Consider the following 21,520-nt stretch of genomic DNA (forward strand, 5'->3'; position numbering starts at 1 on the left):
TAGGATTTCTCTCATTGAGCTCAATTTCGCCAGTTGGATTTCAATCAAGCCAATCAGCAAACAGATTCTCTGCAGCGTTTTTCTTAAGCAGTCTGCCTGTAGTTTGAGAGGAAATGAGCGAAGCTGAGTTGGTCCCACTTCGAAGACGAAGCAGGAAAACATTTTATCGATGGTGAAAAGTTTGGCTCAGCTCAGCTAATGACTCATGGAGATCCCGGGGGATTTACAAATAAAAAATTAAAATTGAGAAAATGGAATTAAGAGAATAAAGTTTTCCAAAAAATGTTGGTTCCTAGAACTAAATCTATGCATATTTAATATATTCTTTAAATATTCTAAAAGTGTCGATTAAATAAAAAAGTGAATAAATTATTTACAACACAAATCATCTAAGAGTTTGAAATATAAACTGGTGATCTGAATGAATGGTTCTCATTTAATTTCTTATTAAAATATTTGAAAAGAAAGGTTCTCCAATCTAAATTTAAACTGACGTTCTGGAATTTGCTGCTGTTTTGTCCTAATTAATGAGGAGGAAGCAGAAGTTCGCTCGTCTTCCCCGACGAAGAGTCGCTCCTGAAACTCACCAGGAAGAAGAAGAAGAAGAAAAAGCAGCGTAATTACAAAGCAGCGCTGACTGTCATCACCTTCCAACGTGACATCAAGACTGCAGGCTGCCGTCGCTCACAGCCAAAAAAATGGCACCTTTCTTCCTGTGGCAACATTGGAACCGATAATTAACATGCAGGATGCTGGAGAGAAATCTGGCAACATTCAGCTGCTGCAGTCGGATTCTGTTTTATTTAAAGTTACTGTTTGATTCTGAACGCAGAGCAAGAATCAAGGCTCCTGTAAGGATCATTTGATTTAAATGTAGACAAGTATAATATAATCCTCATTTTATTGTTTTCACACAAACTGCGAATTAAAAAAAATCTGACTTCTCAGTTTTAATCTGCAATGGTTCAGAAAAATGATCACTTTATTCTCATATTATTATGATTTTATTATCAAAATACAATTTATTCATTCAGTTTAATGACTTTATTCTTGAATGCTATCACTAGCGTAGCATGTAGGCTATGCTAATGATAGCCTACATGCTGTATTTCAGCTAGCTTTAGCTTCCTAGCTAGTTGTAGCTCATAAACTGCTGTGACTTACAGTTTAGCATTATTTACACTCTCTAGCTGCACTGACTAAAAGTTTTCAATCCCCTTCAACAGTTTTGAAAACTTTTCTGTAGCTGATTTCAAATTATTCTGCAATTTTCACCAAAAATATTCATCTTACAGCATTTATGCTGCATTTTGACAGGAATTGCACTTTTTTCTATTTATTTTTTGTTTTTATTGATCTTTTCTTATATGAGTCAGAAGGATTTGAAGACGCAGGAATTATTGTTATGTTTAACCTGGAAACGGCGGCAGGTTATTTGATATTTTTGGTAGCGGAGGCGGCCATCATGGCTGCGTTTGCCATGAAAACTATTTGCTTTTGTTGTTTCCAGAGACTGAAATGATAAACTTTCACTAGCAGGAAAACAAGAAAAGATTTGAACTGAATAAAGGAACCATATCCATTTCAAATTAATTTACTAAATTATAAATCACAGAAACTCCCATCAGCCATCAGATTCAGACTAAAATTCCCTCAAATTTTATTCTTTGTTTGCAAATTTTCTCAAATAGTTTCAAAATCTGGATAAAAAGAATAATTGTTAGCTCTCAGGCATAATCAGTAAGTTATGACGCTGTTTGCATTTAGCTGCAGTTTGCAACAACCTTCACATCCCTCTTTCACCCTGAAATGTTTCCAGTGAAAAGAAGCACATCTTTACTGCAGATATGGAAACTTTCAGTGTATTAATAACCTCAGAAGTTAAGTGTTGGATTCTTTTAAAAGTCCCTGAAACAGGAAGCTGACAGGCTTCATGTTTGATGGGCTAATAGCACGCCACGGCGCTGACTGGCAGGTGGGGCGCGGTGGGCGAACGGTGCGACAGCCTGTCCTTTCAAATCCTACAGAAATAAGCACCTTGGTGATTGTGGCATCCAGATTTAGATCCATGTTACTCCTGCATGGATCCGGTGCAAGGTACTCCTGCAAGGTCACAAACTTTACATCAGACTTTGTTTTTAGCCTGGAGCTAACCTTTCACTGTTTAAGGAAATCTAAAGATCTTCAACCCCAAGCTTTCAGAAAAACATCCAAAGGTTGAAGGACTTCCAGTGTTTAAAAATCAACCTCAGGATCTCATTGTTTGCAGACGATATTGTTCTTTTGGTTCTGAGCTTTGCTGTGTGTTAGAACCAGAAAACATTATAATCTCTAATGAATCAGATTACCAGTGAGTCTCTAGCTGTTTCCACCTAATAGTTATTCAAATTTTGAGACAATTAAGTTCATTTCTATCTTCTGGTTTTGAAAAACGTCAAGCGTTGACGTTCCGATTGTAGAGGCTGGAAACCAGAATGAATCTCAGAGGCTTCAGGATGTGCTGCTGCTAAGTTGTAATTGTTCTGTCATGTAAGCTAGTATTTGTGATGCTACATGACATCTGGAGACGTAGACAAAGAAATGCAATGCTAACACATGCTAACAGTGGAAACAGCTGATCAGGTGTGAGGTTTTCACTACGTCAAAACGGAAACTCTTTCTCTGGAAAAGCCAAAACCGTGTTGCTACTTCTATCAACAATGAATTCTTATGGCAGGAAACATCATTAAATGGACAAACTAAAAATGGTTTTAGATGTAAAAACAAAATCGCTACATTTCAGCTGTGGGTCCTTTTATCTGAAAAGATGAGTTTTAAAAAGGGATTAGGGTAATTTATTCTGAAAGTCCTGTCACTATAATCCCATCAGCAGGTGGATCGTTGAAACGTTTCTTTTAAAGAGGTGAAAGGAGCCAAAGGTCATTTTCAAAGGTCAAGTGAAGGTGATGTAGTCAACTTGAACTGCACTGCAGAAGAGAAAACAGCAGCATCTTCAGGAATATATATAATTAGATAATTGCTGGTTGTCCTACAGCTTTTAGGATTTTTTTTAGAGCTTTTCCGGCCTGTAAAAAAATGAAAGATATAAACGGCACACGGATCTGGAGATAATTATCCCGTCTTTCACGGGTCAGGATCTGTTTACAGTGAATTTAATCTCCTGTCCGATCCATGAAAGATTAAATATCTGAACTTTTTCTGTCTCATTTATTTACCACTCAAACAGCTTTAAATGTCAAAGTGTCTCAGCTTCCTCTGCTGTCTGACGTGAGCTCACCGTTCCAAACATACAAACACACGATTGCATTTTACCTCTATTTTATTGGACAGATTAACACACAGCTGCTAAAAGAAGGAAAATAATTTATGGTTTTCAAATATTTCTGAGCAGAAGCATCAGCTGCTGATTCCCTGAACCACCAAGAGCAGAAACAATGAAGACGTTAGAGCCGGTGGCAGATTCTCCCACTCCACGCATTAACGCGTAATAAGGTATATCTGGTTTATCAATGATTAAATAGGAGGTCAGCAGCATTTTTACGCTGCAAAAACACAAAACTTTACCAAATATCTTAGTTTCTATGGGAGATTATTTCACTTATAACATGTTAAAATGTCCTGTTATATGTGAATTCATTTAACAGTTGAACTTAATTAATATTAAGAAATTACTGACTTAAAACAATCTCATATTTCTTGAAAAGTTACTTGTTAGTTTTATTTCAAATGTACTTATTTATTTGACCTGTAGAAACTCGACTAAATGCTTGATAAGATGTTTGTGCAGCAGTTCATGTCCAACTTTCATTTTACTCTACAGACTTACAAACATTCTGCATTTTGGAGGCTCTGTGTTGAGAAAACAGTTTAGAAACGTTCAGGTGTCTGGCAGACGGGTCATAAATGTATTTCTGAAAGTGCTTCTAAAACCGTGTGAAAAGGTTAGCATAAAGCTCGGCAGAGATGATTGGAGAGTTCTTCACGGCGCTGGATGTGCGTCCGCTCCTCTCAGCAGCTAATTTAACTCGGATAATAAATACAGACGGTTGGCAATTTCCACCAGCGCTGGCTTGTGACACGTAAATCTCCCTTCGGTGTTTTTTACCTCGGCTCTGACTCCGTTGGTTAGAGAGCCTCCCATGCACTGATTAATCTAATCCCATATTCTCCCTCTGCTGTCGTCCCTCACTCCTGTTGGCGTTTAAACGTCTTCCCTCTCATGCTCCACTTAAGCTCCTGTTCAAATGCACTTGAACATTTCTGTGTTTAGGTGGGAAGGAAGCAGCGAGCGATCACGTGGCCTTCATGTGTCGTGATCATAGAAATAATAATAACAGAAAATACGAAACGTGTTAAATGAGCGCTAAGTGGTAAAAAGTATTCACCGCCTTGCAGATCACATCTAACCTCCAACTAATTCACTTTTCTTTGTTGTGACATTTTAAAAGTTTGCACAAAATTCACATTACAAATGAATGGAAACGCAGCTTTGGTTTCATGACCTCTGACCTCTGCAGTGAAGCTTGCAGAGGTTTCTGTCTGGCTCACATGGCAAGATTTTAACATTTTACACCAAAATGTGAGAAATCACACAACGAAGGAAAATCTTATCTGGTTTGGTTGTACAAACTTCAAACCGGAAAAACTCTCAAAATTTCTGGAGACCAAAGATGAATTCAGATTAAACAAACATGGCCGACTGGGAGGTCGCCATGGCGACAGACTCTGGATTAGAACTAACAGGTCCACCGGACCTGCTGGAGCATCACCACCGTCTGTTTCCCTCTGTGTTTTTATCTCCTCGCTTCCTGATTGGCTGAGTTTTCGTTTGTCACAACAGAGATATCGGGCCGAGGCGATCCAACATGACGGATATCGATTATTGATTTTAGACCGGAGCGTTCCCAACGATCGGAGCAGATCACTCTGAACACTCTGTGTTAAAACTGATCCACTACCTGTTAGTGGATCTTCGGGGATCTTTTTCACTAAAAGATCCACTAAATGTTATTATTGGTTAATGGAAATTTGAGAAACTAAAGTTTTTAGTAAAACGTTTTTGCGCTGGGATCAGATGGATTTTTGGTTTCACAGAACTGAAATGAAAACATTTTTATTGCATCATGAGTCACATGATCAACAACCAGATGTTGCTACTGCTGGAAATGACGAAGAAGACGACGTGTGATTTTCTTATGTAATGTAAACAATGTTATTGTGAATATGGACAAAGTTTTGTGCATATTTGCAGTGGAAAAATCGCAGCTAATTCAGTTTTTCTGCTGACTGGTTGATTTGATGTGAAACATTTAGAAGCAACAAACCGTTAAAAGCCGAAGTCGTTGATGCAGATCAACAGAAACACAACGAGCCTCTTCTGTGTTGCTGTTCCTTTAGATGTGCCTCAGTGAATTACCCGCTTTCATTACTGCCTGACATTTAGCGCGTGCGCCGCGGCGTACCTGAATGCCACATGGTAATGAGGACGGATACGGCCGTGACAGAGCCATCAGTGGCGGCGGGACTCGTGACACGCGGCGCGTACGTGTTCTCCGGCGAACATCACGGGGCTGCGAGGCTGCAGCGGCACCAAGACAATAACCAAACTCTATTTACCAGACCTCATTCCCTCATTCGCACCTAAAGTAATTACTTTTAAATTGCAAAAACTGGGGAACATTAACAAACGGATGCGGCAATTTAGCTCCGCCTGAGGCCAGACAGCTTGTTTTCAAATGGAAATGAAGGTATTTTGCTATTGTCCACTGCAATATTGTCGTGTTATAGTTTGAGGCTTTATTTTTCCCTCTTCCCCCCGTGTGCATGATAAAAGCGGCGGTGTTTACCAGGCCCATTGTTGCGGTCGACTGCTCAGAGCGAGGATAATTCTGGCTTAACACTAACGCCGCCGTCGGAGGACAGCGCCAGGAAGACGGACGCGCCGCCGCAAACACTTCGCTGATATCTGAGGTGCGACAGCACAAACAGGAAACGGTGCCTTTCCTCGCAGGCAGAGAGCGTTTTCCCCGTGTCCGGGTCACAACACTTGAATAGCGGCCGTGATTATCATGATCAGCTCTAATGAGGGCCTTCAGGGTGAGCGCCACTCGCTCCCGTTCCTTTAACACAGCCTGTTATTACCACTTTTTGTTCCTTGGCTCTGACTCACTGCAGCCCCGTCTTGTAACGTGTAATTCTCTCCAAATAGCGGCCCTGTCACGCTGCCCCCGTCACCGACCTGACAAGCTCAGCGGCGGCGCAGCGCAGCACAAAGGAGCGCCGGCCGACCCGCCATTACAGCCGCCGGGGTCGCCGGCCGGCTGATGAGGTCTGCGACAATGGCGGCGGCTCGTTGTCGCAGCGCGACCCGAGTCTGGCCAGAAAAAAAAAGAAATATGGAGGCGGGGGCGTGTTGTGGTGGTGCAGCGGGTTAGCACGCCCCTCGTTTGGAGGCCTCAGTCCTCGACGTCGGGGGTTCAACTCCCGATCCCGGCGACCTTTGCCACCTGTCTTCCCCTCTCCTCACCCTCTTTCCTGTCTGCCTATTGTCACAAAAATACGAGCCTCTAGTGCCGCAAAAACACTTTGGAGAAAAAAAATAAATATGGATGTCTGATCCTGATGGAGCCTGAAATGATTCCAGCAGAAACGATGCTGCCGACGGTTCAACAAAACGCCAAACATTCATCTGGTTTACAAGTCAGAGTAAAATGAATGAAATGTAAATAATTATGAACAGAATCTGTTCTTACAAATTAAATTGAACTGGTTTTGGTTATTGTTATTAATGGTCTTCCTGCTACCACAGTTTTTCCTTCCACTCAACCTTCCAATAACACAATCTGTTATTACTAATGAAACAGAACCAGGGTAACATTGTTTCAGTTATCTTAATGCTTCTGGACTTTTTGCTGCCACACTTTATTCTTCTCCTGACATTCCTGTGTTTATTATTAACAAGCATCTAATTTTTAAAAGTGAAATAACAACATGAATTTCACATTCAGGTTTTAAATAACCTGAATAATGTTCAGTAATAAAGAGAAAAAGATAAATACAGAAAAATGACTCATCAAACCTGTCATTTCAAAGGATGGAGGTTTTTTCCTGCTGCAGAATTAGTTCAATAAACGACTTGATGAGAAAAATATCAGATATCATCAGATATTTATGAAAAATGTCTCAGAAATTTACCAGCCAGAAGGAAATTTGCTTCATACAGCAAGAACATTTCTGCCCTTTTATTTCCTTGCTGCATGAAAGGAAATGGGCAGAAAAGTCAATTTCCTGAATCATTTTAGTAAAAATTTTATTTTAAAGCTTCAGATTTAAACTGCTGAGTCGTCCTTCATTTGAGTAAATCATGACTTTTTATTGTCCTGCTGTTTCATATTAGATTCTCTCTGCGGCACATTGACAGACTTATTCATAATGTCAATAAACTGAATAAATAACATCAGTTTGCAGGAATCCTGGAAAAAAAACTAAAAGAAAATAGAGGAGGCGACTTTTGCTAACGGATAAATTTGCTACTGATAAACTACATCAATTTTTTCTGAAAATGTGCTAGAAAAAATATTTTTTTTAATTTTGAGTTTAAACTCAAAAACATTCAAGTAAAAAACTTAGAAAATTTTCAGTTTTTAAAAGTCAAAAATGTACTAGAAAAATTTGGAGCTTGAAAAGTTTAAAATTTGTTTCAAAAAATTTTTATTTTTTTCTAAACTTTCAAGAAAAAAACTTGAAAAATTCAGAAAAAATGATGGCTAACCAGAAATTTGGTAGACAAATGTTTATACCTACAGTTTTCCTAACACGGCGTTGGAACGTCTCTACATGAGCCACATTTTAGATGCAGCTGTTTTGCTTTATTGGTAACTGAAGACGGCGCGCTGCAGGCGCTTTGGGAAGTCGGTGTGTGTTTGGCTGCAGGTTGCAGAAGAAGACAGAAGCTGAAGAAGAGTGGCGTACCTCCATGGTCTGAGACTGGTGCATGGCTTTGATTGCATTCTGTGCCATGGCTCTGGTGGAAAACGTGACAAACGCACAACCTGTAAGGAGGGAGGAGGGAAGGAAGGATGGAAGGACAGTGGAAGGGAGGAGGGGAAGGCAGAGGGGGGAGGAAGAGGAGGAGGAAGACAAGAAAGAACAAAAACAAGACAAAAGGGTTGGACACGTTGTCGCTATAAAAAGAAAAACAGATTGATACAGAGAACATGTCACAGGTGGACAACATCGTTTTCAGTGGCTGGAAAAACGAGCATCATGACATCACATCCTGTCCCCCCCACATGAAACATCAGAGCTGCAGGCCTTCCTCACCTCCGTCCTCTTCCTCACCTCTGAATCAGTCAAACCTGAATTCTCAGCGTCTCTGAAAATCTGCATTAAACTTTTTGAATTTATTTCAAAATTTTCTCTTTTGTTCGACGGAAAGAAAGACGGAGCCGCGGGACGCCGGCTGTAAGACCGCAGGGGATCGTTTTAAATCAGAGGACAGGAGGAAGAGGAGGCGTGGCCACCTTCCTCCGTGACCAGTGCAGGTTTCAGCCAATCAGCACGCCCGGTTTCATGACGGTGAGTTTTCTGCAGGTGAGGCGGGAAACGCGGCCGGTCAGGGAGCGACGAACGGAGACGATGTGAGAAGAGCTGCAGCAACACGCTAAGCTAACCACATGCTAACACAGTCAATAAACCGTGTTAGCGCAGCCAGGCCTGAGGGCAACACACACACACACACACACGCACACACACACACACACATACACACACACACACACACACACACACACACACACACACACACACACACACACACACACACACACACACACACACACACAGGCCATCAAATCAAACAGCAACAGGAAACTGGGAGGTAATAACTAGTTAACTAGTTACATTCACTTGAGTAACTCTTTAGAAAAAATTTACTTTTAGGAGTATTTTTACTACGCTGTACTTTGAGTAATTATATTATGAAGTGTGTCTTTCTTTTTTACCCACTGAATGAAAATCCAACATGTTTTAAATATAAAACATGTTTTATATGTTTTAAATATAAAACATGTTTTATATGTTTTAAATATAAAACATGTTTGATGACTCTGACACACCTGCAGCTTCTGATAAAGTTTCAGAAGTTTCTAATTAAAGACTTTTTTATTTTATCTGATTTTATAATCTTTTGTTACTTATCTGTCATCTTGGTAATTAAAATGCTAAAATTTCCACTGAACTCTATTTTGGTCCATCTGATGATGTAATTATTAAATATTAAATGTTGATAACTGGATCTTTTTACCAAATATTTTTTACTTTTATTAAGTAAAAATATGTTGAAGTAGTTTTACTTTTACTTAAGTATAATTTTACTCCACCCACCTCTGGTTCTGACTGTTTTTTGTGGTTAAAATTTCTCATTTTGCTGCAACTTTTTTCAAGTTTATATTTGCAATAATAAAGTTTTACAAAAAAGTTTAAATTGCTTCACAAAACCTTCCATTTCCTGTGTTTCTCTCTGCTTTTTCATCTTCCAGAATCTTGAAGATTTATTTTAAATTTGTGGAGGAAAACTTTACATTCTGGAGGATTTCTGGGTTTAGATGAATATTAATATCGTTGTTAATCAGCTGAATGAGACTGGATGGATTTAGCCAGTATCTTGTAATGTTAGCTAAACAGATAATGTGATATTATCTGCAGCAGTTTCACTGAACTTATTCGGTTTGCTTGGAAGAAAACTCTGCAATGCTCTTTTTGCCTTTTGGCTCTGGCTAATTGCTGGACTTCACACCTTTTCTGATGATTTTTGTTTCATTTCTAAGGCTGCAGGATATTCAGAATATAAACATCACAACTTTCCCTCATGATGCTCCAGACTCTCTGCAGAACTAATTCCCCAACAGATTTCAGTTTTTAGGTTTAATGAAACAAAAAAGTCAATTTCTGTCTCCATTTTATGTGCCTGATTGAAGCTGAAGGAAAATATTTCATGGTTTAATTGTACAAATCTGAAAAGTGTGGCGGGCCTGTACATTTATATACAAATAATAATTCAAAGAAGTAATCAGAACGGTTTGACTTTAAAGAGGTTTTTTGTCTGTAAATGAAGGTCGGTGAAAGTCGACCTTTGTCTGTTTTTGTTAAACAAGCTGATATTTTCCTCTCTGGATTTCGTCTCAAACCGCATCCTGACATGTTTCTCTCCACTTTCTGCCCTTCCTCCGTCAGAGTTGATCACATTTCAGCCGTTAAACGCCGGGCTGCAGCAGAAGCAGCAGGCGAGGCGCTGAAGGTCGCTGGATTCTGCAGCTCTGACCCACTAAACGCTCCGCCGTCCTGTTCCTGAGCTGAAAGGTTGTCTGAAAGCAGGTCACTCCATCAAATGATTCAGAGGACTGCCTATTTTAGACGAGCATCATTTAACTGCTGCTTTTCCAGGAGGATGCTGCAGAAGTAGATCACTGCTGCAGATGTGGCTCCAAACTGGTCCAAACTGGTCCAAACTGGTCAAAAACACGTCAGAGGCTGAAGTTTTTAGAAACGCACAAGAAAAACATGCAGATTTATTCTGTTTTTGCTTCTTTGTCCTACATTTGTATGTCAGATAAAACAACTGAAGTGAAATGATCAGTTCTCATCTGCAGAAACAACTCTAACAGGACCCGTCTGACAGCATGAAGTAGGCCACAGAGAGGAACAGCCTCCAACTGTCTAAAGGTTTTCCAGCAGTTTTTCATTTTTCCTGTTTTTGCACAAACACTCCATTATTCGTGTCTCAGAAATGTTCTAACAAATGTCCTATCCTGTTAAAATGTTGTATTGAAAATTCTAAATTTGTTTTTTGCACCTTTGCCGTTAATTTTTTTGTTGTTGTTCTTCATTTGAAACTGTTAACACTTTAGTATGGAGTAAATTTTCTATGATAAACTCATTCGATCGCTGCAGTCAGACATGGTGGTGGCAGCATGGTGCTCTGGGGATGATTTGCTGCTCAACAAGGGAAACTTTCAGCAGGAAATCCACCCAGAGTCTGAAGTTAAACATTTCTGCATCTCTGATGACTTTTTCACGCAGATCTGTTAACTTGGTTGGATTTTTCTCTTGTTTTCTGAGTTCCTGCCGATCTGACTTGGTTTTCTCCAACAGGAACTTCTCCCCTGCTGACGCTGGGTTCATGAATATTGAATCTGGTTCTGAATAAAAGCAACTTCCCGCCTGCTCGGTGCGCGTCTTGTTTTCTCCACAGTGCAGAGACGGGGACGAAGCCGGATCGCTAAAAATACCTTGTGGGCCGCATTCTGTCGTCAGCGGAGCGCCGCGCAGTCCTTTAATGAAAGTAGGGTAGCTCCCCAGGCCCGCCATCCACTGGTGGTGTGATCCATATTTTATTAATAGCGGCACGCTCGGCTGATTGATACTGTGGGTTTAAAGCGAGTTCTGCTAGGTGGGACCGCGGGCCGCTGAGAGTTGCCAGCTCAGAAATCCTTAAAGAGCGATTTATTTCCAACCTGATTAGAGGTGTTTATTGACCGGCCAAGTTGGGCCGCCAGCGCTCCGACTCCGACTCGTGTCAGCCGCTAAGTGGCTTATATCGGCTCGGCAGAAACCAGGATTTGGCCATCAGGTTTGAAATATTCATGAGGACAAAAGAGAGGAACAGAAAAGGGGATGGAAGACAGAAACGAGGGAAGGGAGGGAAGGAAGGGAAAAGAGGACAAACCGACCGAGGAGAGGATTCTGGGACAGCCGGGGTGAATTTAAAGGTGGAGCCGTTTAGTTTGGACTCAAACAACCTTGAGACGGAAAAAATAAAACTAAATATTGGCAACGTTTAACGAGCACAGAAGAAGATACGGGAACAGCGACAGTTCATTGGACGAGAGGAGGAGAAACAGGAAGAGATCTCCATCTCAGCACACAGAAACCACAGAGGGGGAGGAGAGAGCAGGATGCTGAGGTCAGAGGTCAGGTCAGGGTGGGATGGAGTGACCAATGACGGTACAGATAAAACGGGTCATGTCCCTTTAAATGGAGCCACAGGACGGGAAGATGCATCTCAGGTTGGAGCAGCAGAGTATGTTGGGCGACCACGGAAAACCGTTTCTACCAAACCAGACCTGGTGGAGGCAGCATGATGCTGTGGGACTGAGGCTTCTCATGGCTCAGCTCACATACTGCACTCATCTTCCTTCACAGTGGCACCAGTTAAACGGAAAACAGACACACTTCATCAGTTTGTGTTTAACTCCAGGAAGTCGTGATACAGAAAGAAAAAAACTTTTTGTTCTGGATTTGAACCATTATTTGTAACTAATAATCCAGAAACATTGAATTTATTGTGTTTTTTCTGTAATCCACAGATTGACCAATCAACAGGTTTCTTTTTGGATCTTTGACCAGTTTACTTTACAGAACTGGTCCAGTTTCAACCATGTAAAGTCCAGTTCACACCAGACCGTTTCACGACAATCTTAGAACGTTCTGAACGTGGGAACTTCTGAGTGCTGGTGGTGAATCTGGGACCGGCTCTCTAATCAGGAACTACAAGGTGGGAACTTGGACCAGCAGAGATTTCCAAACTTTGATCCAAGAAGGTTTGGAAAAGTTTCTCTCCTCATCTGGAGGTTTACTGGTAGATTTGTGGATTACAGAAAATCCACAATAAACTCAAATTTGGTCACAAGATTCTCTTTTTTAAAGCATTGTAGCCTGTTGTTGTATTTTAGACGGCTTGGTGGTTTTTCTATCCACCTTAAAGCATTTTAACGCACCACATGGTCCAACTAAAGGATGAGAGGAACTCTGGTGTTTTTCTGGGATCTTTACAGTCTGGATGTTACCAACTTTAGAAAAAACTAACTGCTTTAACTGAATTTTGAAGGTTTTTTTCCATTTCAAATATAAAACATTAAATTTTGACCCAAAGACATAATTTCTGATTTTATTTACTAAAAATATCAGTTTTCCTTGAATAAACAACAAAGTTATGTGACATGTTCATGAAACAAATCAGAACCTGACGGATGATTTGGACAGCAACATTTAAAGAGTCTCAAAATGGAAGTGAAGAGCTTCCTACTGGTTTCCAGTGGGGCTAAACTGGAAGGGGAAGGATGGGGATGGTGGTGAGAAAGTGGGGGGGAGGAGAGGGGGGAGGGGTCAGCGGGGGGGACGAGGCCGAGAAAGCAAGGAGAGAAAAAAAGAAAGTGGTGGGGAAAAGAGATATACAGCGAGAAAAGGAAGCAGCAAGTTGACAGTGAGGAGAAAAACCTCCAGCCGCCGCAGCAGGGTGAAGACCTGAGACAAGATGGCCGCCGTGCTGCAGATTTATAAATATGTGCAGAAAATAATGAGCAATTCTGACAAACTGAAAGGACTGTGTCTAACCAGTAGGAGGCAGCAGCGTTAACAAATAAAACACAAAATCCAGAGGAAGCTAAAGTTTTTATAAATGAAACATATTTAAACTGATTTTGTAGAAATCAGTTTAATGTTCCTAAATAAATCTGTTTTCTGTGGATCCCAAACTAATCACGCTTCAGAATGTTTATTTTCATAAAGCATGTCTAAAATATTAGAAATGAAATACAGATTGAGAAGCTAGGAGCCAAGCTAGTTGCTATTGACTAGCATTTGGAAAGCAGCCAATCGGGAAGCAGCATTCAGTTTCCTTGGTGCTGATTGGCTGAAACACCAACAGCAGAAATCAGTAGGACGTAAATGTTAGCTTCTCCTGCTAAAACCGTTTCCACTGAGTTTATCAAAGCAAGTTTAGTGTTTGAAGTATAAAAACAGGAAGTTTATATGAATAATGACTTCTAAATTAAATTCATGGATTTTTATTCAGAGGATATTATATGAGAAAGGATTTACTGCATTAGCAGGCCACAGTTTTTTTCTTGCATTATTAAGCCTTAATTACCACCAAATCACCTGAAAATGGTTTGAAAGCAACAATATTATTGTTTAGGTTTGGGATAACTTCTGGGAATATTTATAACCGTTTATTCAGAGATAAGTTAATGGAAATCAATCCGGTTGCTCGTCTTTGTGGTTTGAATGACCTCCAGGATAAAAATCCCCTCCGATGTTTTTTAGTCTTTAACCTCCATGATAGAGTTTCATAAAGAAGTGGGTGGATTATTTATGTGTCTAAACCCAGAGGATCAATCTGGTGCAGATTATCTCCTCAGATTTGAATCTATTGTTTCTTATTTAACTTTAGTTTTTCTCAGAAGCAGTTCTCCTTCTCTGAGGCGGCCATTTTGGCGAGCTGCAGCAGCTGGAGGCCCTTCGGCTGTTTTACCAGCATGAGGAGCTTCAGGATGGAGGTGAGTCAAAGTGGCGGGTACCTCTGCTGAGCCCGTCGGGCCCCCGGAGGATCCGGCACTCCTCGATCTGGCCGAACGCGGAGAACATGACCCGGATGTCGTTCTCGTTGCACTTCTTCGACACCATGCCGATGAACAGCTTCCTGTCTTCAACAGCTGCAGGAGAAAACACAGAGACGTTTACTGGTTCATGTCAGTGAACGATCAGTGCTGGGGGTAAGTAAGTACACCCTGTTTCAGTTCTATAAGACGGTACGGAACCGTTAACGACCCAATTAAAGGATCAAATCAACCATCAAAAACACAAACAGACTTAAACCGTCATGGAGACAGTTTATGTAGAAACGTTTTTGTCCAACTCTTCCTGAAGTTTCTTCTCTCTAAAGGTCCGACAGCATCACTTCTTCAAGCTGATGTCTGGACTTTGACTAGACCGCTTATATTCAACATGCAAACTGAAAGTATTTTCTACAGAATCATCTCTCTCCCTCTTGAACTGAGTTCCTAAAGTAGTTTTGGATTTAATCCCGTCTGAGATTAAGAGCAGAAACAGCTTTAGGTTTTTAAAATCAGGATTTCTGATGGGAGTAAAACCAAAATAAAACAAACAAAAATCTGTATGAAGAGGAAATCAAGAAAATTCAACATGAAAATTTGCATAAATTTAGGATAAAATTCATGATCATTTCAGGATTAAACCAGAACATTAAACTGTCTGTAGAGCCAGAAATGGTTTTCTGGTCATTTCTCTGACCTTTGACCTCAGGCTGCTGGGACCAGGTCAGATAGGAAAACGTTTGGTTCCCTACAGGATGGAACCTTATTGAATGTTTTTAAATAAATGTTGAGTTTTTATTTAAATCATATTTTCCGCTCATCAGTCCTAACTTAAAAAAGATTTCTAGACCATCTGGATGGAAAAATTAGTTTCTGAATTAAAACAGGAATCGAATCGTTAGAAACTGACAGATTTTCATCTCTGCCGTCGTCCAGATCGCTCTGAACACAGCAGGAACATCTTTTAGCGTTTTCTTCAGGTCGTCCCGTTAATCGTTCAGTTTGTTGGAGGAGGAATCGTTTCCTCCTGTCTGACGTGTTTTCCTCTCGGCAGAGCGGCCGGCCTCAGGACGTTCGGAAACGGCCTGATAACCTTTCCTTTCAGAGCTGCTGATCCGTTAACGAAGCGCTTTAATTAGCCGCTCCTGGGGAATCTGCTGAAGTTAAACCGAATCTGAAGCTGACAGTAAATAATTAAAAAACTCAGAACAAAGAAAATGTTGAAACAGAAGAAAAGTTAAAAGAAATGACAGAAAGAAAGAAAAAAAGAGACTTTGTGTTTCATCATGCTGTGATCGATGTCTGATTATCACTTCAACCCTGAGACTCAACCTGGTGGAAGGAGCGGCGGCAGCGGCATGCTGCGGGCCGACGGCGGCGACGCCTTCCCTCCACATCCAGCGTAAGGTTAATCCGATTCATTTTTAATGAGGAAACTGTCGGCTCCTTCCACCAGGCCAGGCAGATAAACGCGCGCTCTCTGGGAAATCAATAGCACACTTGTTTATTTTGCTGTTTGACTTGTTTGTGTGTTTAAGGAGAAAAAAAGAAGAAACAACAAACCGACGGGATTCGCTGTCGAGATAAGAGGCACTTTAAGAGCCGTGGCTGCTCTGCGGGCGGCGTGTCGGTGTGTGAGCGCATCACTCCAGAGGATGATTAGCACAAGTCTAACAGCAATGTAATTAATTTACTCTGCGTCGATAGAGGGGAAGGAGAGCAGATATCGTTACAATTGACTGTTTCTGCTCAGCGTTGGAGGCGCGCCGGCAGGCGGCGAGGCGATAAGCACTCATGGAGACGGAGTCAGCGTTGCATTGTGGGAGAAAGCTTCAAGAACCGCCTGCGGACCCTTCAGGGGAGGAAAAACCTGAGCCGATTTCCTCAGTTTTTCTTACGGTTTTCCCCGTTTTGCCCTCTCCCCCGCTGACTGAACTGATAAATTCGCCGCCGCCGTTCGTCAGCGCTAAAGCAGATCTAACAGCGGGTTTATTAAAGGTCGTTTCTGTTAAACGGATGGATACGTATCCCTCGTCAGGCTCCATATTTCACCCTTCCAGCTGCGAGCCACAGCTTTTTATTGAGTCCCTCCCTCCTCGCCCCGACAGTTATGTCTTATAAAGTCACAATTCGCCATATTTCAGTGGAGCGGATGATGGCTTTTCTAAGGATTTCTTTCTCCTTTTTTTTGGGTCGTGCCGGCAGAACTTCGGGCTCCTGATGTGCAGCGACGTCAGGTCAAAGCCCTTTATTTCCAGCTCTGGTTTTATAGCTTTCATCACGTTCTGCTCAATTGCTCAGCTTTAAGGGTCATTTCATCAAAATTACAGAAACGCACATTTACTCCACTTAGCCAGGCAGATAAATTAGATGTAATTTGCCAAAATTTCTGCTATCTGTCACTGATATTTATCATTTTCGCCTAAAAAGTTAATAAAAGTCTAATTTGAGGTCCGCTGTTAATCCAACCACAGTAATCATACATCTGTTCTTGTGAAATTAATGATTATTTTGCTTTTTTAACCTTTTAAAGGATTAAAAGGAGATTTTCTGTAAAGTCTGAGCGACAATAGGAGCATCTCCAACTGAATGTTTTTTAAAATCATTTCTGTTTGCAGCTTCTGACTAATAAACAGAAACTTATATTTCTTTGTTTCAAGACTTTTATTGGAGTATTGGTGTTGAATAAATGAACTTGCATTAAAATTGGACCAGGCTCTTTATGCAATGTCCCAAAGCAGGAGAAGAAAGTGACAAACTTTCATGTTGACATCAGTAACCTTGGAGGTTCAGGTCAGGAGAAACAAGAGTTTAAATGTGGAATTAAAGCATAAAAATGGTGATTATGTTGCTTTATTTGACCTCCAAGGCAGAAACAACAGAAATTTAAAGCGACTTGCTTCATTTGAAATAAACAGAGTTGAATTCTGGGATCGTTTTTATTTTGTGGTAAATTCTTACGCTGATGATATTATAGTTTATCTTGCATTGATTACCACAAGACGGCTCATATTTTTAGCTCAAGTTTGGAAAAATTGTATTCAAATCTGCTGGAAAATATAAAAACATTAAAAATATACATTATTTTTACAGTTTTATTTATATTTTTACAGATTTTTCCACTCATTTATCAGGAAGAATTAACAGAAAACGTTGCAAACGATTCAAACTCAAACATCCTGCTGTGGGATGAAAATGGGCCTCTTTAGTTCTGGTTCTGGTTTTATAGCTTCATTATTATGTTCTGCTCATTTACTCAGATTTACGGATCATTTCATCAAAATTACAGGAGCTCACATTTATTCAGCTCAGCCATGCAGATACATTAGCAGTAATTTTCTAAATTTTCTGATCTCTGCCTATGATATCTATTATTTTTGCCCAATCAGTTCATAAAAGTCCAAATTGAGGTCTGCTGTTTCTCCAATCAAAGTAATCATCCGTCTGTTCCTGTGAAGTTGGTCATTATTAATCTTTTTTTAACCTTTTGAATCATGAAAATTCAATATTTTCTTCTTTCAGAGCATCTAAAATAAGAAAGTCACCTTCAGGTTTTTCGGAAATAAGAGCTACGTTTATAACTTGTAGCTTTTTTGTATTAAAGTTTCAAACATGTAGAAATGAAATGAAATAATCAAACATGTGGGTTTGTTTTTATCTCCCTCTGTTGAAGGTTTTTAATTAAATCTATGCCAAGAAAACTTTCTGTCTTCCTTCCAGACTTTTGTTTCACCTTTAAAAAGATTCTTCAAAATTTCTGAAGGTTTCTGCAGTTTTTTCACTCAAACTCACACACTGACTCTTAAATCACAGATTAGTTCATTTCTATGCAGACGACGTCCAGATTTATCTACCAGATCAGAAACCAAGCGGTAAACTCAGCCTCCTTCTGATGAAAATAAATCTTAGATTAACAGTATTATTTTTTCTCTAAATGATAATAAAACAGATCATTCTGTTCAGGCATCACATTTGTCTTCTCCTTGATATTTATTCCTCTTTTCTCCACTCATCTGTTCGATATCGCCTGTTTAACAAAGTCAAGCTGTTCTCTAATCTCACCCTATTTAAGTTATGGTGCAAAAATCTGGGGCAATAATTACAAAACTGGACTGCAGGGAATAAAAATATTACAGAAGATGATAAGAATAATCCATGAGGTATTAGAAAACTTTAACACGTTTTATAAAGTCTAAATTATTAAAGTTTATTGATGTAGTGAAACTACAGAAAACCAAAAATAAACAATTACCACAAAACTAATTAGAAATTTACAAGTTATGTGGGAATCACAGTTTAAAATTTTACTACTGGAAAAATGTATCAGTAATTTCAGACAAACTGGAATAATTTTGAATTAATATTAATATTGAAGTTCGACAGACAATGTCCAAACATAAAACTGTTCCAATTATCATATAAACATATAATTATTGCTGGATATATGAGATTATTGTTGGTGTTTTGTTTGTTTTTTGGAGAAATTTAAAGAATTGATTCTTTAATTAAAATTAAATTGACAGCATATTGATGGGTGAAGTAATAAATACAGGTTTAGATTTTATTTGTTTGTTTATTTATTTGTTTCTGATAATTATTGAGTCAGTAACGGATATTTCAAATAAAACAGTGTCTGTAAGCTAATTATTTTGTCCTCGGTCTTACTGGTCATTTGTTTCCTTTGTTTTTAAAAACCTGATTATAAATTTAATAAATATGTCGGTGGTTAAGGAGTGAGATTATTCATAAGTTTATAATTATCTCTTAAATATGTAAAACTAAAGTTTTGACCTTTTGATTCATGCTGGAAGTTTTATTTAGCAGATATTCAAGAATAAACCAACCTCTGTGTTACGTTTGATTGATATTTGAAGATTGTCCAGTTGGACAACCAAAGCTTAGAATGGCCTAGTCAAAGTATACAGCTGGGAATGTGAGGTACAACCTGAAAACGGATGTTGTCTGGTGTGACTGAGGTGTGTTTGTTCTGCACAGAGAAACGGGTCTGGATGTGTGGATGAAGTGAGCGCCGGGGGGGCGGCACCAGTTCATCACTGGGCTAAAACGATTCAACTGGCGCCGACCTCCTTCCAAAGCACCTCAATAATTTATGACACGTATAAGAGAAAAAGATATAGACACAGAAATATCAGCATTTCCTCCTCTATCTCTCTTTTCAGCATCTCTGCTTCAATCTTTTCTCTTCCCATCTTCTCTGCAAGTCAAGTGAAGCAGCTATTACCAGGCAAATTCAAAAACAGCTCCTGGTGGGTGTGAGTGGGTGTGTGTGTGTGTGTGTGTGTGTGTGCGTGTGCGTGTGTGTGTGTGCATGTCCTTGTGGCCACTCACCATTAGATTTCTCACTGTCTGCAGGTTTCATCTGAATAGGGTGATGCATCTGTGGAAACAAAAGAGGGGCAGACAGAAGAAAAACATTAAATATCACCTTGACACATGCATAAATACTGAGCTGCAAAATGCTTCAGCTCCCTCATGTGCAAATTAAATCTGAATATCATTCAGAGGCAAATGTCAACGCAAGCAAACGCTTTGGTTTCTCATAAACACTTCAGTCCGGAGGGCAGGAGGCGTGGAATCAAACGGAGTCATGAAAGCAGCAGAGAGACGCTAAAAAGCAAAAGGAAGAAGAAGACGAGGGTCAAGGACGAGAAGATGAAGAAGGGCAAAAAGACAAAGCAAGAAAAAACAAAAAGAAAAATCAGAAAACAGGCAGAAGCTCAGAGTTACAATAAGAGAATAAAACTGGTGAAAATCATTCAGTGATTACAGAGAGCAGAGTTCATCAATATGTTGGTGCTGCAATTATTCAATTTAACTAATAATTTATACAACATTTATTGTTTCTATTTTATTCCCAGGAACACAGAGATCACCTGAACAAGAACAAAATGTTTAATTTGGTACACTCTGTTAAACTGTGGAGCAGAACTCCATCATCTGCTCCACCTGCAGCTGCTGTGGAACCAACCTGTTCCCCTCCTGGCCTGTGGGGGCGCTGCACCAACAACCACTGAAGGAAACCACACAAAAACCTCTGAAGACACTGAGAGCAACTTCCTTCTTCACCAGTTGGAAACAAGATGGAGGCGTCAGATTTTAGTGTTGGAGGATTTCTCTTTAGTCTTTGGCTGAAGACCAGGAGACATTTCTGCTGCTAGCGTTAGGCTAACACGTTAACTTTGGTTGGATTTACCCAGAATGCCCTGCGCTGTAGTCCACTTCCTGCTTTTGAAGGGGTCTCCGGTTCGCTTGACGTTCACATTCAAACCGAACCAGAGTTCAGTTCAACCGAATCCAGACCTAGGTTTAGAGGACCAAAGGTCAGAGGTCAGAGTTAGCTTAGCATTCTCACCTCACCAACTGAACTGGACCAGACTTTCTTTGCAAACAGGCTGGAGTTGGTTTAAACGCTCCCTCAGGCTTCTACATCGTAGGAACATCCAAGTCTCTCCTGACTGAACAAGAAAGAAAGAATATCTGGTGCAACTCCAACTTCTTTTTAGTTTGTCTGCCCTCACTGGATGACGCCCTGGGCGGTGAGCCACATCAACCATGACTTAAAGCAACGGTGTTCAAACTGTTCATCAAGTTTAAATGTTTAGCATTTTTCTTCTTAATTACAACAGCAAAAGCATTTTGCTTTTTATGTTTACAGTAAATAAATAAACTAAGCACACAATATTTATAGACATATTTCTGCAGAGGCGTGAATGAGTAAATTACTGTAGATTCAAAACAATTTTCTTTTTATCCGCCAATCAACATATATATGAATGTTAAAAATACATGTATAAATTTTTAAAAATCTGCATTTTTTTTGTTTTCTTAGCAATAAGAACAGGAAGTGACTCTCTCCTGCCTCTGAATGTTTCTGTTTCCATTATTATTATTTTACTAAAAATATATGAAAATTTGACCCCAACATTGTTTTTAAATGTGGATCTGCATCATCTAAAACAAATTTAGACTATTCTTGATCCGGGCCCATCCAGAATCATTTTGAGGGCCACAAACGGCCCGTGCGCCACACTTTGGACACCCATAACTAAAGGCTGCGCTGCTGCAGCTGCAGTCAGACGTGGAGCGTTTGGTGTGAATATGGTTTA

The 21,520-nt window shown here is 40.0% G+C and overlaps 1 protein-coding gene across 31 annotated transcripts in view; it reads right to left on the reverse strand.

Annotated features, from left to right (window-relative positions):
* The window catches only part of celf2 (cugbp, Elav-like family member 2), a 480,486-nt gene that overhangs the window by 26,770 nt on the left and 432,196 nt on the right, over positions 1 to 21,520 (reverse strand). For all 31 annotated transcript variants that reach the window (XM_044109128.1, XM_044109104.1, XM_044109103.1 and 28 more), the window contains 3 exons: positions 19,743 to 19,791; positions 14,358 to 14,492; positions 7,972 to 8,051 (listed from right to left, as the gene is read on the reverse strand). In XM_044109128.1, the coding sequence (XP_043965063.1) occupies positions 7,972 to 8,051; positions 14,358 to 14,492; positions 19,743 to 19,791 (264 nt within the window). The remainder of the gene's footprint in view (positions 1 to 7,971; positions 8,052 to 14,357; positions 14,493 to 19,742; positions 19,792 to 21,520) is intronic.

The sequence above is a fragment of the Gambusia affinis genome, linkage group LG23, assembly GCF_019740435.1.
Source record: "Gambusia affinis linkage group LG23, SWU_Gaff_1.0, whole genome shotgun sequence".
NCBI classification, from domain to species: Eukaryota; Metazoa; Chordata; class Actinopteri; order Cyprinodontiformes; family Poeciliidae; genus Gambusia; species Gambusia affinis.